This window comes from Mytilus edulis, chromosome 4 (assembly GCF_963676685.1).
Source record: "Mytilus edulis chromosome 4, xbMytEdul2.2, whole genome shotgun sequence".
NCBI lineage: Eukaryota > Metazoa > Mollusca > Bivalvia > Mytilida > Mytilidae > Mytilus > Mytilus edulis.
Window position 1 is genome coordinate 3,388,921 of NC_092347.1, and position 16,341 is coordinate 3,405,261.

Genomic DNA, 16,341 nt, shown 5'->3' on the forward strand with positions numbered 1-16,341 from the left:
AAATGGGATTAACCGCAAAATATTTGATAGTTGCCAGCTGGGCAATGAGGAGGCCAAAATATATTCACCTAGCCCAAAATCTGGTCTCCTTGGGTGACTGCCAGACAGGGTTTCCGCTGACGGACGCCATTTTCGCAATTTGCGAAAAAATAATAATTGTGGCGATAAAAATTCATCATTTGCGAAAGAAATATATAGAACGATTTATTTTCCTCCATCTTGTTTATTTTCTTTTTTCGAGTTTCTCGGACTTTACCTATCAGACAATTCTCGGAATTCACCTTGACATCATTAAGATTTGGACAAAAAATCAATAATCAGCTGATTGCATTTTATAGCTATCAACAACAAAGGACTAATTAATAAAGGTGTTGATTGAATTGTTTGACAAAATGATATGGTTAAATGTCTTCCGCTAAATGTCACATACAGAATTTATTTACCACTTTACGACGCACGTGTTTGAAGCAAACTTTTGACGTCTCCTCTCTTTTTAAAGATAGTTTAGAAAAGATAGCTGTTGTTGTGACGAAAAATTTTCAAAAACAAGAAAAATCTCCGATTTAAAACTTTAATTATCCTTTGACTTTAATATAGGTATTTGATTAGGGAGACTACTTTAAAGTCGTTTGAGTGACACGTGTGTTTCAAGCATAGTTTTACGTCTCAACTTTTTCATTTACGATGGTCAAAAAATGAAACCTGTCGTTATGAAGAAATCTATCCAAAAGGTTGGGAACAACCCCTTGAATGAGAGTAGCCCTTCAATGTTATGACTACACATGAAATGAGGGATCAAAATATCATGTGATAAAAGCTTTTGTTTTGTTGTAAAAACCACTTCTTAGTACAAAATTAAAGGGCACATCAATATTTTTCTTTTAAAGAAACTTTCCCTATGAACTATACTGGTATTATATAATCAAAACCTGACATTAATTTTGTTGTATTCCAGGACTTATATCTTCTTTATTATTAAAAGTATAGTGGCCCCCTCATTTAGAAAAGTTGTTTAAAATACAATGAATATTTTTCCCTTTTATGTTAAAAACAAAATCTGTTGTTTTAAAGTAAATGTTTAGTGTTTATTCATTAAATGAAGACTCTAGAATAATCATAGACACAATTGGGCAAAATCACCTCATTTAAGGGAAAAAGGGGGTGGGGTGTAAGAAAAAAAGGTAAATCTTTAAAGAAAAATATAGTTATATCTTACTTGGCGAAAAATATATTGTTTTGGCGAAAGAGGTGGCGAAAAAAATAATTGACCCAGGGGAAACCCTGCTGCCAGATCTGATATTAAAGATTTATTTCAGTCATTTCTCATGGAAAACCAGATGCTCCGCAGGGCACAGCTTTATACAACCGCAGAGGTCGAACCTTGAACAGTTGGGCAAGTATGAATACAACATTTAAGCTTGGTACAGCTCTGAATTTGGATTGTGATTAAATAGTTGACACAACATAGGTTTCTGACACAGAATGAATGTGGTCTAAGAACTTAAACTTATAAACTTAACACTTTTAAATTGGACATTTACCTATTATGGTCCAATATCCAATATCTAAATACTTAGATTCAGCATATCATAGTACCCCAAGAATTCAATTTTTGATGAAATCAAATAATGTTTAATTTGGGACCCTTTGGACCTTAATGTAGACCAATTTGAAAATAGGACCTAAAATTAAGAATCTAAATACATGGTTAGATTTGGCATATCAAAGAACCCCAATAATTCATATTTTGATGAAATCAAACAAAGATTAATTTTGGACCCTTTTAGCCCCTAATTCCTAAACTGTTGGGACCAAAACTCCCAAAATCAATCCCAACCTTCCTTTTGTGGTCATAAACCTTGTGTTAACATTTCATAGATTTCTATTTACTTTCACTAAAGTTAGAGTGCGAAAACTAAAAGTATTCGGACGACGACGACGACGACGACGACGCCAACGTGATAGCAATATACAACGAAAAATTGGTGCGAAAACCAAATGTCTTTGGACGACGACGCCGCCAACGTCATACAAATATACGACCAAAACATTTTTGTGGTTGTACAAAAATGGGCCTTTCCATACATCAGTTAACAAAGTATTTAATCACTTACTCTGATAAATGTCTTCTGGTTCTAGAATGTTCCGCTCTAAACGATGACATAATACAGAAACAATCACCCAGTGCTGGTATAGCTGTTTCTAAATATAACTGTGATGACTGTGTCAGATACGCCTTAAAGTAAAAACACACATGAAACAGAAACAATCACCCAGTGCTGGTATAGCTGTTTCTAAATATAACTGTGACGACTGTGTCAGATACGCCTAAAAGTAAAAACACACATGATAAAGAAACAATCACCCAGTGCTGGTATAGCTGTTTCTAAATATAACTGTGATGACTGTGTCAGATACGCCTAAAAGTAAAAACACACATGAAACAGAAACAATCACCCAGTGCTGGTATAGCTGTTTCTAAATATAACTGTGACGACTGTGTCAGATACGCCTAAAAGTAAAAACACACATGATAAAGAAACAATCACCCAGTGCTGGTATAGCTGTTTCTAAATATAACTGTGACGACTGTGTCAGATACGCCTAAAAGTAAAAACACACATGAAACAGAAACAATCACCCAGTGCTGGTATAGCTGTTTCTAAATATAACTGTGATGACTGTGTCAGATACGCCTAAAAGTAAAAACACACATGATAAAGAAACAATCACCCAGTGCTGGTATAGCTGTTTCTAAATATAACTGTGACGACTGTGTCAGATACGCCTAAAAGTAAAAACACACATGATACAGAAACAATCACCCAGTGCTGGTATAGCTGTTTCTAAATATAACTGTGATGACTGTGTCAGATACGCCTAAAAGTAAAAACACACATGAAACAGAAACAATCACCCAGTGCTGGTATAGCTGTTTCTAAATATAACTGTGACGACTGTGTCAGATACGCCTAAAAGTAAAAACACACATGATAAAGAAACAATCACCCAGTGCTGGTATAGCTGTTTCTAAATATAACTGTGATGACTGTGTCAGATACGCCTTAAAGTAAAAACACACATGAAACAGAAACAATCACCCAGTGCTGGTATAGCTGTTTCTAAATATAACTGTGATGACTGTGTCAGATACGCCTAAAAGTAAAAACACACATGAAACAGAAACAATCACCCAGTGCTGGTATAGCTGTTTCTAAATATAACTGTGACGACTGTGTCAGATACGCCTAAAAGTAAAAACACACATGATAAAGAAACAATCACCCAGTGCTGGTATAGCTGTTTCTAAATATAACTGTGATGACTGTGTCAGATACGCCTAAAAGTAAAAACACACATGAAACAGAAACAATCACCCAGTGCTGGTATAGCTGTTTCTAAATATAACTGTGATGACTGTGTCAGATACGCCTAAAAGTAAAAACACACATGAAACAGAAACAATCACCCAGTGCTGGTATAGCTGTTTCTAAATATAACTGTGATGTCTGTGTCAGATACGCCTAAAAGTAAAAACACACATGAAACAGAAACAATCACCCAGTGCTGGTATAGCTGTTTCTAAATATAACTGTGATGACTGTGTCAGATACGCCTTAAAGTAAAAACACACATGAAACAGAAACAATCACCCAGTGCTGGTATAGCTGTTTCTAAATATAACTGTGATGACTGTGTCAGATACGCCTTAAAGTAAAAACACACATGAAACAGAAACAATCACCCAGTGCTGGTATAGCTGTTTCTAAATATAACTGTGACGACTGTGTCAGATACGCCTAAAAGTAAAAACACACATGATAAAGAAACAATCACCCAGTGCTGGTATAGCTGTTTCTAAATATAACTGTGATGACTGTGTCAGATACACCTAAAAGTAAAAACACACATAATACAGAAACAATCACCCAGTGCTGGTATAGCTGTTTCTATATATAACTGTGATGACTGTGTCAGATACGCCTAAAAGTAAAAACACACATAATACAGAAACAATCACCCAGTGCTGGTATAGCTGTTTCTATATATAACTGTGATGACTGTGTCAGATACGCCTAAAAGTAAAAACACACATGAAACAGAAACAATCACCCAGTGCTGGTATAGCTGTTTCTAAATATAACTGTGATGACTGTGTCAGATACGCCTAAAAGTAAAAACACACATAATACAGAAACAATCACCCAGTGCTGGTATAGCTGTTTCTATATATAACTGTGATGACTGTGTCAGATACGCCTTAAAGTAAAAACACACATGATACAGAAACAATCACCCAATGCTGGTATAGCTGTTTCTAAATATAACTGTGATGACTGTGTCAGATACGCCTTAAAGTAAAAACACACATGAAACAGAAACAATCACCCAGTGCTGGTATAGCTGTTTCTAAATATAACTGTGACGACTGTGTCAGATACGCCTAAAAGTAAAAACACACATGATACAGAAACAATCACCCAGTGCTGGTATAGCTGTTTCTAAATATAACTGTGATGACTGTGTCAGATACGCCTTAAAGTAAAAACACACACGAAACAGAAACAATCACCCAATGCTGGTATAGCTGTTTCTAAATATAACTGTGATGTCTGTGTCAGATACGCCTAAAAGTAAAAACACACATGAAACAGAAACAATCACCCAGTGCTGGTATAGCTGTTTCTAAATATAACTGTGATGACTGTGTCAGATACGCCTAAAAGTAAAAACACACATGAAACAGAAACAATCACCCAGTGCTGGTATAGCTGTTTCTAAATATAACTGTGATGTCTGTGTCAGATACGCCTAAAAGTAAAAACACTGTCTATAGCTATCCTTCAATTACTATATGATACCTTTTTAGATAAAAAAAGTTTCACAAATGGACAAAATTTATTAGAACTAAAATTTGAACTCCTTAGTTATATAGATATTAATCTGGTAACATCTTTAGAAGCTACATTTAGGAACTAACAGACACTTCCATCAAGCTTAATCATATCTACCAATGCTATCATGTTCATCCTTTCTTTGAACTTTAAAGGTTTTATTTACAAATTGGTACTCATACCGCATCTTCTTATATCTATCATACACAGTTCTCAAATTATCATGTCATATGCTCTCCGTCATAAAATGTTCCTCATTACTTGGAGTACAAAATTTGTGCCTCAAAACACCAAATCTGATATTTCAATTTGTTGATATCTGAGTCTGAAGTATGATAATCATTCTCAATATTATTCTTATCACCGCATGGCCAGAATTAAGTGATGTAAACAAAAATAATTTCTCGGTTATCTAAATTACCTCTTCACCAAAATAATCCAGTTTAAACAATGTGGATCCTCCTTCTACTTGTGTCTGTACAAGGGATGGAGGTGTTACCTAAAATTATATAATAGTGAACTCTTTATATAGCTACAACTGTGTGTGAACTCACCAAAGATTACATATCCCCTTTTATGTGACTACTAGCTAATATTGTAAAAGTGATATACATAAATTTGATATTGTATTTGTTGTGAAATGAGATTTCATAGCATTTTATGACACTGTGGGACTATTTTTTATACATGTATCTGTAAGTATTTAGCTGACATTTTATGACCCTGTGGGACTAATTTTTTATACATGTATCTGTAGGTATTTAGCTGATATTTTTTTTAAGTGCATAATGGTGAGTTACTTTATATCAAGTTTGTGTTTTGTTTTAGTTTTCACAGCATTATTTCTTGTTTTCTTACAATTTTTTTTTACATAAATGTTGCTAATATGCTTGGTCTATATGCCATTTTGTGCTTCAAGATTACAGATTATAATGCAGTGTTTGCTGCTGTACCAAATATTTTTTGACATTTTTACCTACTGTGGATATCAACATTTGTTGATTTAGTGGTTAAAATGAACAATGAAATACAAATGTTCTGTAGGCTTTTATGCAGACTTTGGCAAAACCATGAAATTAAATATCCACGAAATTGCCATGTTTACTGAATCCACGAAATTGCCATGTTTACTGAATCCACAGTATTACTTCTGTTTGTTTTGTTCACACATCGTTGTCAACACAATGGAATTTGATGCGACTGTTATACAAGTGAGAGGTTTAGCTAGCTTTAAAACCAGGTTTAATCCACCATTTTCTTCATAAGAAAATGCATGTACCAAATTGTTATCAGGGTACCATGACTTACCTCAACAAATCCTTTCTCAAAATAAAATTCTCTAAAACAATGCATTATCACAGATCTCATTCTTAGCACTCTTGATGTCTGTAAACATAATCAAAATGGCCTTTGTTAGAATGATTTCAATATACATGACCTATTTCATTATAAAAAACATGATCTATTTCCCTTATAAGACAAACTGTGGTTATATCTTTATATAGCTGCTTATAAAATACATCAACTGCCTAGAAAAACATGTGCTTGTCTTATTAAACTAAAATTGTATGGCGGAAAGAACTCTGTTAGTAGGGTTTCGTTTGCAATTTCATGTTTCATATTAGTATCTATACACATTCATTTCAATTGATGACAATTTAATATCTTTAAATGAACACTAACTTGAAAATCAAAACTGTAATACACATTTATATGGCGCAGAGAATATGAAATACTTACGTTTTCTCCCCTAATCATCATATGCCTGTTGTCTAACTGTACATCTACATGGGCTTCCTATAATTATAGATAATAGTTCATTAAACTGTATCAGAGATGCAAACAGTTTTTTTTCTCTCAGACATTGGGGCCTAAAGGGTACAAAGTTTTGCCAGACCCATCACATTTCTGCCAGACCTATATTTTTACTCAAAATAATCTGTTTTTCAATTTTACACATCCCTAGATGTAGAGTATTAATGTTTTATCAGTTTCACCCTAAGAAATTGTTAATTTTTCATGAATAATTCTTAGCAGTTCATCAAAATGAAATTCTTACTGTCTATAAATAACAATGAAATGTAACTGTTTCCTGGGGGTTTCCTGATTTTCCCCGCCAAAAAGCATATGGCTTTCAACAATTGAAAACAAAGCATTCAATTTGTGATCATGGATTACAGCCTTAATTAATTTAATTTGGATATAGATATTCAACTTAAGGTACAGTCAGGCAATGTTTTTAATTTTTTCTTGATTAAAACTAATAATAAATTTGAAAGAAAAGTTTAAAAAATAAAACAATCTTTAATTGACGATCTGAAATGTGAATATTCAGTGCTCCATATATCTTTTAACTCTGCTACAGAGGTCAAAGTTACATTATTTTTCAATCCAATGGTGTGTATTATCTGTTACAGCTAACCAACTGCGTTTGATATAAATATTTCAATAAATTAACATACACGATTTCAAAACTGAAATTTATACTGCCAAGGGTTTACTTTTGATTTTTTAAGGAAGGATATTTGGAAGTTGTGTCAGGCTATGATATTTATCATTAAAACAGTTAGAACTCCCGATTTCTATTATGTAATTGAAGCCTTGAATGTTGTTCTATTTAATCATGCAACGTGGTTGTAAAATCACAATTTTATAAACAAAATACTCTGCAGGGACCGACGGGGAATTAAGTTTTTGCTGATCCAAGCAGACTAAAATATTGCCGGTCATCAGGTCCTGCACAACAAGAAGTTTTGCCGGACCTGCATAAATTCTGCCCCTTAGGTCTGACGATTAGTTGCATCTCTCCTGTATTCAAAACCTTATTAAGTCAACTTTGAACCCTTTACGGAAATCTTTTTTTTCCATGGAAATTAATTACGTCCAGTAGCACAAATATATCAAATTTTGTATCATTTCTTGAGTCTCATTCACTTAATGCACTTTAACTATTTCAATTTAAGATTTTCAGCCATACTTTTACTGATACAATCCTTCTAAGATAGTTATAATACTGATTATTGTGGTTTTACTTTAATGAGAACAGAGAAAGATGGCTACCTCATTGAGTATGTTATCAGCGCCACCTGGTGGAGAAGGTCCAACTAATTCCCAATAGTCTGCTGTCAATTCATGTCCATCTGGAGCCTACAATAAATAGTGTCTTATTTCAGAATGAACACCAAAATATTTTGGACAAATATGTATTATCACCATCAAAAAATGATTTGATGAATAGAAACACATTTCATTATAGCAAAGGCAATCTAAAAATAAGTTTGCTTATTCTAACTTAATATATTAACTCAAACGCATGTGATAATGAATATATACTTTGCGCCACTTGATAAGTATTTGTTTTACATTGCAGTTAGACGAAAAGGCTATATCACATCAAGACAAAACACTTAAAACAAATTAGTTTGTCATTTTTCTATTGAAATTCAACCTTTATAACATTTCCATTATGATGCAAACTCACATTCTTTCCTTCTGGAACTTCTTGAACGACACCCCAAACAGTTATAGCTGCCTCTGTGGCAAGTAGCAAGGCATCATATGTTTGACACTGTAATACAGGTATAAGATTTATTATATTTAACAGTAATAGCTGCCTCTGTGGCAAGGAGTAAAGCATCATATGTCTGACACTGTAATACAAGTATAAGATTTATTATATTTAACAGATTATCTTCAACAAAGTAATCTTTGATGTTTGATGAAAAGTTTTTTGAGTTCAGATTAAAACTCTCTACTTGTCAGTCTACACCACAGTGTTATGTACAAGGTATTTATCTAAGAAAAAAAAAAGAAATTAGCTTACAAACAATGACACAATAATCATATTTATATTTTCTCACCGAAAGCGGTTGTTGATTCTTAGTAAAAAACATTTGACATTATTTTATGTCGTAGAAGTGTTGAAGCATTTTGTAAACAAATTATTTTGCTTTAAACAATCTGAACACAAATAATTACAGGTTTTTCCTTCATCATTATGTAATATCTTTTAAGCCTTTTGTGATGTGTCTGCTTCCTCTATATGGTGTTTCTGAAAATTCTTTTCTTTTTAAAAAATTATCATAAATAACATTAATACTAACAAAGCAGTTGAAACAATTTTAACAAGTGAAACTGCGAGCTACTGCTCACTGATGATACCCCCGCCGCAAGTGGATAATATTAATAGTGTAAAAATATGCAAGTGTTCGGTAAACAGAAAGTTGTCGAGTGATGAATCTGAAAACGCATCACACGGTATAGCTGACTTATAAAAATCCTGAAACCAAATTTCAGAAATCCTTGTATTGTAGTTCCTGAGAAAAATGTGACGAAAATTTTCAACTTGGCTATCATGTGTAAAATCAGACAAGTGTTCGGTAAACAGGAAGTTGTCAAGTGATGAATCTGAAAACGCATCACACGGTATGGCTGACATATATAAATGTTGATACCAAATTACAGAAAGGGTGGATGTGTAGTTCCTGAGAAAAATGTGACGAAAGTTTCATGGGACGGACTGACTGACGGACTGATGGTCGGACGGACTGATGGACGGACTGACGGACGGACTGACAGACAGAGGTAAAACAGTATACCCCCCCTTTTTTAAAGCGGGGGTATAAAAAGTATATGTACAATTATTCTTACCAATGTATCAGATAAAACACACTGTAGAAACCCTGTTCCATCTCTTAAAACTATAAACATCAGATTTTTTCCTTAAAATAACAAAACAGTAAATATCAGATAAACATTTACCCTATTCTCTACAGAGTTATAGAACTTATATTAAAGTATATTATCCACAGGTGATTGTCATAAGAATTCATAGTATCTTATTTGTGCCAGAAACACCATTTAGTATAAGAATTTCTCAGCCAAATTGAAGAAATAATGGACTGTGATCAGCCAAAATAAAGGATGATCATCATTTAATATTTTGAGACAGCAAATTAATTAGACACAAACCCAACTAATTTATTATTTATTATAAATAAAAATAAACAAGAGATATTTATATGACTACTCATTTATGATGACATCAGACCTATATATTTCAAGCTAAAACAGAAGTCTTATCAAAATATATAATATGACTGTGCTCAGACAACAAGATGTGATTTACTGAAAATAAAGATCACCACCACAAACTTTTTTTACCTTGTCTTCTACATCGATGTACCCAGCCACTAATTTTTACTCTTGTATTTCTGTTTGTAACTGTATCTCTAATCTTTATCTGAAAGATTTGAAATTTGACATTTACCTTTTATTGTCTAATATCTAAAATCTAAATGCATTGTTAAAATCGGCATATCAAAGAACTCCCAAAAATTCTATTTTTAATGAAATACTTCTAAATTAATCTATTTCTGTTCAAATGAAAAAATCTCATTTACAAATTTGTGTTAAAAAAATTACCAACGATAGCTTAAAAACTGAAATAAAAAGTACCTTTTTGGGGGCTGGCAAACTTGCATCTTGAGCAATTTTAATGTCTTTAGCTTCCTCTAAATTCTTCATTCTTTTTTCCATATCTTCTTTCTAAAAAGAGATGTACATATACATGCAGTATGACAATTTTGGACAAATAAAATAAGTCAATCTGACAAAAAGAAGCAGCAGTTAAATACATAACATTTATCTTTTTCACTTATAATTAAAAAAAAAGTCAAGTTACAAACATGTGTGACAGTCTTAGATAGGGGAAGAGAGGCTTGTGTAAAGGTAAAACTTAGGAATGTCTACTACATTTCGTGTCTGAACCAAGCTTTAGGAAGATGTGGTTTAAGTGCCAATGAGACAACTCTCCATCCATGAGTACCATGAGTTGTCTGATGTTGTTTGTCTAAGCTTTAGGAAGATGTGGTTTGAGTGCCAATGAGACGACTCTCCATCCATGAGTACCATGAGTTGTCTGATGTTGTTTGTCTAACCTTTAGGAAGATGTGGTTTGAGTGCCAATGAGACGACTCTCCATCCATGAGTTGTCTGATGTTGTTTGAGTGCCAATGAGACGACTCTCCATCCATGAGTACCATGAGTTGTCTGATGTTGTTTGTCTTTTTTGTTCCCTCTTTTTTCCCTCGAGTTTTTTGTTGATTATGTTGATAGGGTCGAGGGTCAATACAGCTGACAGAGAATCTATACCAGTTCCAATACAGAAACAGCCAGTCCATAACACTTTTATAAAATAATCCAACTTTTTCAATACAGACTTGTTCTAAATGCTGTATTACATACATCAAATGTGAATATAGGGTCAATTTTTCCAATACGGACTTGCAATGATGTGAATATAGGGCCAATATTTCCAATATGGACTGGCAATGAATCCTGAATTACATGCACAATATATGTTTACATGTAATTCAAGATTCATTGACAGTCCGTATTGGACCGGGCCGAAAAAGCAATATTGATCACGTAATTTATATAACCAGGACGATGTCACCAGTATGACACATGCCGTTGTGGTAGTATAGGGCTGTTTTAATGGTATTATTTAATAATAACTAATGATGTAAAAGATTATACTAGTTACCTGTTAAGACCATTAGTGAATATAATTGTCATAAAGTTTACATATAATGTTAGCTTAATTCCATTTATGGACAGCATGAACTGTGTTAAATTACAACTACATGTAGATAATAAACCATTGTTACAAACCTCTCTTTTTTCTTTGTCTGAAGACTTGTTTTGTTCTCTTTGCCATATCTTTGTTACTTTCTTCAACTGAGATTTTGATACTGGCTCAAACTGCTGTTAGAATAATGAAAAGAAAATGAAGAAATTAATCCTATAGTATACTTGAAATCAGCGCTACATGTATATCCATGTGCCTCATTGACTTAAAGTACCAAAGAAATACTTTGAACCAAACAAAGTTTGAAACTAAGGCACACAACACCTTTTGTTGAGAAAACTTTTATAACAGTGATGATTAATCTATTTGTTACAGGCTTGCTGTCTTATAAACCTTGGTGTACTCATTTATTACAGTGATGATTAATTTATTTGTTACAGGCTTGCTGTCTTATAAACCTTGGTGTACTCATTTATTACAGTGATGATTAATTTATTTGTTACAGGCTTGCTGTCTTATAAACCTTGGTGTACTCATTTATTACAGTGATGATTAATTTATTTGTTACAGGCTTGCTGTCTTATAAACCTTGGTGTACTCATTTATTACTATTAGTAAACAAACATTTCAAAATACTGCTGTGTTATCTGACAATAATTTCAACAAACTGACAAATATTGTCCAACTGAAATGTTATTTTTTTGCCAGGACAAAATGTACATGTATGTAAAACAACAGACTGATTAAGAAAATCATACTGGAGTAATGTGCATCATACCTGAACATGTCCTGAAGTCAGGTCTATCATATTTCATAATGCATACTAAAGATGTGCATTATACCTGGACATGTCCTAAAGTCAGATCTATTATATTTCATAATGTTTGATATGGAGTGATGTGCATCATACCTGGACATGTCCTAAAGTCAGGTCTATCATATTTCATAATGCATACTGGAGTGATGTGCATCATACCTGGACATGTCCTAAAGTCAGGTCTATTATATTTCATAATGTTTGATATGGAGTGATGTGCATCATACCTGGACATGTCCTAAAGTCAGATCTATTATATTTCATGATGTTTGATATGGAGTGATGTGCATCATACCTGGACATGTCCTAAAGTCAGTTCTATCATATTTCATAATGTTTGATATGGAGTGATGTGCATCATACCTGGACATGTCCTAAAGTCAGATCTATTATATTTCATAATGTTTGATATGGAGTGATGTGCATCATACCTGGACATGTCCTAAAGTCAGTTCTATCATATTTCATAATGTTTGATATGGAGTGATGTGCATCATACCTGGACATGTCCTAAAGTCAGATCTATTATATTTCATGTTTGATATGGAGTGATGTGCATCATACCTGGACATGTCCTAAAGTCAGGTCTATTATATTTCATAATGTTTGATATGGAGTGATGTGCATCATACCTGGACATGTCCTAAAGTCAGGTCTATTATATTTCATAATGTTTGATATGGAGTGATGTGCATCATACCTGGACATGTCCTAAAGTCAGATCTATTATATTTCATAATGTTTGATATGGAGTGATGTGCATCATACCTGGACATGTCCTAAAGTCAGTTCTATCATATTTCATAATGTTTGATATGGAGTGATGTGCATCATACCTGGACATGTCCTAAAGTCAGATCTATTATATTTCATGATGTTTGATATGGAGTGATGTGCATCATACCTGGACATGTCCTAAAGTCAGTTCTATCATATTTCATAATGTTTGATATGGAGTGATGTGCATCATACCTGGACATGTCCTAAAGTCAGATCTATTATATTTCATGATGTTTGATATGGAGTGATGTGCATCATACCTGGACATGTCCTAAAGTCAGATCTATTATATTTCATAATGTTTGATATGGAGTGATGTGCATCATACCTGGACATGTCCTAAAGTCAGATCTATTATATTTCATGATGTTTGATATGGAGTGATGTGCATCATACCTGGACATGTCCTAAAGTCAGATCTATTATATTTCATAATGTTTGATATGGAGTGATGTGCATCATACCTGGACATGTCCTAAAGTCAGATCTATTATATTTCATAATGTTTGATATGGAGTGATGTGCATCATACCTGGACATGTCCTAAAGTCAGATCTATTATATTTCATAATGTTTGATATGGAGTGATGTGCATCATACCTGGACATGTCCTAAAGTCAGATCTATTATATTTCATAATGTTTGATATGGAGTGATGTGCATCATACCTGGACATGTCCTAAAGTCAGATCTATTATATTTCATAATGTTTGATATGGAGTGATGTGCATCATACCTGGACATGTCCTAAAGTCAGATCTATTATATTTCATAATGTTTGATATGGAGTGATGTGCATCATACCTGGACATGTCCTAAAGTCAGGTCTATCATATTTCATAATGTTTGATATAGACGAGTTAATTTTATTTTGAATTTTAATAGTAAAGATAAGACTCAAAATGAATGACTACACGTACATATATTTGGTTTTAAGAAATATATATACATCTATTACTCTTCAGCTAGAAATGTAAACTTGTTTGTTTATCCACAGTAAGTAAGAATTTAATTGAAATATAATATTGTAACTGACAATGAACTTGCCTTTCCCTCTGCTTTCACACAATCTGCCATAATTGTTGGAAATGGTTCCTTTCCAGCATGTCTCATTGCCTGAAAATAAACAAACATTACTTTTAAGATTAAGGCACAACATTTTTAGACTATCATTGAATGAAGTAATAAGTTCTTGTAGATGTTGGTGAAGGAATGAACAAACTTATAATTTGTGAAAAATACTTATCCCTTTGACCTCCAGAACATAGATATAAACACACAATTTTAAACAAAGACTTTCTTTCATTTCCATTTTTAAATCATTAATCATTTTACCTGTATTACTGTCTTGTATGGCTTACTCTCTGTTCCATCACCAGATTCATCATTACCTAATGTCTCAGATGTATAAATTGCCTCTAAAATTTAAAAATATAAAATAATCATGTTCTGGGTCACCAAATTTATACATCGTTTATCATGTTTATGGACAGAGGTGTTTTATTTGTCTAGAGCATAATTTTCACCTTTTTGCTGAAAAGTTATGTGGTTTGATGGAAATGTTATATTTGGAACAACTTTTCTTCTAAAAGAAGGGTCCAATTATTAAAAATATGGGGACATCTTTTAATTGGACCCTTCTTTCAAAAAGGTAACAGAAAAAACAATAAAATAAAAAAATACAGACAATACATCAATCAATCTACTACATTTTGTACTAATGAACTCAAAATTGTTCACTCTTTATTTTTTAACTTTTTTTTATATTTTCCTGCATTTGCACAAATTTTTTTTCTTTCTTTTCTGTCTGTTTTCATGTGATTTGTAAAACATTGTTAGGATCATCATATTGTTTCCAGTAAAAAAAAAAGTTGATAATTCTTTGAGTTTCTTCAAATTTCCTAGTCATTTAATCTTTTGTGGAGAGTTGTCTCATTCAGTCATTAGCAATTATCAGATTATACCACATCTTCTTTTTATTATGATAACATTATGTTTGACTCGTTTTTGAGGAATAGTTACTCATATGTTACCAACCTGTAAATCTAGTGATTAAATTTATGCATTAGTGAATATCAATTCATTAATATTCAACTGACATAGATATCTGACTTATATTATTTTGTAGTCCAAATAATTATGACGTCCTGAAGGGCTATTATATTTTTTTTTTCTTTGACGGCTTACGTCGAAGTAAGGCGTCAAAGAAAACAATTATAATAGCCTTCGAAGACGTCATAATTATTAGGACTAATTATTTTGGGCCGAAAATATGGACTTGTTTTTTAAGTGATACGAGTGATTTTTATTCTTAACTTCATATAAATAAACAAATAATTTGTTGTCTTAAACTATTGCTTTTATCACTTACCGCCTGTTGAAGCCATGATCGCTTTCCTTGACGTTTGTTATTACTGTAGAGCACGTATGACAGTGACTACCTTTTTAACCGGTCCCGTATGATGATGAAACCACATGCAAATCACTTCCGGTCTGAACAAAAAGAGATTACTTCCCTTACAGTGGCGTAGCCAGGGTTGAAATGATGTGGATGTTTCGCCGAGCGGAGCGAGGCTAAAAATTTTTGGACCTTTTTATGCAGAAAATTATTTTTTATTTAAGCACATGTACTCCCCCAGAATCCGACACTAGTTACATTTTTGTTTAAATTCAAAATACCCACCTTTTCATATATTTATATTTTCAACTGAATTTTATTGTTTCCTCGAAAGTACCTTCATTTAATTCATGAATATTGCATTTAAAAGTTTCCCACCTAATTTTATATTTGACATATCAAAAACGGACCCCATTACAGCGGCACTTTTGTATAATTAAGGAACTTCGGAATATAGGAACTGAAGTGACTCTTCTTTCCAGGAATTTGCGTCTACAACCTTAGGTTTTTGATTTTTGATTACTAGTATTTAGCTAAACGCGTTGCAGGAGACATAAAAATACCGGGCCTCCGACCAACCGGTCGTGTTAGCACTCTCATGTGTACAATTTTTGTCAGATTAAGTGAAACTCATATCATCAGCAATGTCTTTGACACTTTCAAAAATAAGTAATATTCAAATATTTTTAACCAGTTATGACCCTTTGAAATATAAATGGTAATGGAAATCCCATTTCATTTGCTGTAAGCTTTAATTTCTCTGAAGATATTGAAAAGAGAAAAGAAAAAGAAAACAAGTGCTTTTTTAGTTATTCCCTTGTTCCTTGCCCTTTGATAGATAAAACATGACATGAACATT

General features: G+C 32.9%; 1 protein-coding gene across 2 annotated transcripts in view; it reads right to left on the reverse strand.

The window, feature by feature from the left end:
• Nucleotides 1-15,586, reverse strand: part of LOC139521655 (asparagine--tRNA ligase, cytoplasmic-like) — a 32,942-nt gene extending 17,356 nt beyond the window's left edge. Inside the window, exons 1-14 of one of the 2 annotated variants that reach the window (XM_071315145.1) lie at nt 15,456-15,586; nt 14,420-14,502; nt 14,132-14,200; nt 11,571-11,663; nt 10,353-10,442; nt 10,059-10,137; nt 9,546-9,616; nt 8,538-8,545; nt 8,377-8,455; nt 7,956-8,042; nt 6,636-6,692; nt 6,204-6,281; nt 5,317-5,394; nt 2,115-2,236 (exon numbers count right to left, since the gene is read on the reverse strand). In XM_071315145.1, coding sequence (XP_071171246.1) covers nt 2,115-2,236; nt 5,317-5,394; nt 6,204-6,281; nt 6,636-6,692; nt 7,956-8,042; nt 8,377-8,455; nt 8,538-8,545; nt 9,546-9,616; nt 10,059-10,137; nt 10,353-10,442; nt 11,571-11,663; nt 14,132-14,200; nt 14,420-14,502; nt 15,456-15,471 — 1,010 coding nt within the window. In that variant the 5' untranslated portion in view covers nt 15,472-15,586. Of the gene's footprint in view, nt 1-2,114; nt 2,237-5,316; nt 5,395-6,203; nt 6,282-6,635; nt 6,693-7,955; nt 8,043-8,376; nt 8,464-8,537; nt 8,546-9,545; nt 9,617-10,058; nt 10,138-10,352; nt 10,443-11,570; nt 11,664-14,131; nt 14,201-14,419; nt 14,503-15,455 lie in introns of both variants that reach the window. The other variant, XM_071315144.1, reaches the window with a different exon arrangement.
• Between the last annotated feature and the right edge of the window lie 755 nt (nt 15,587-16,341).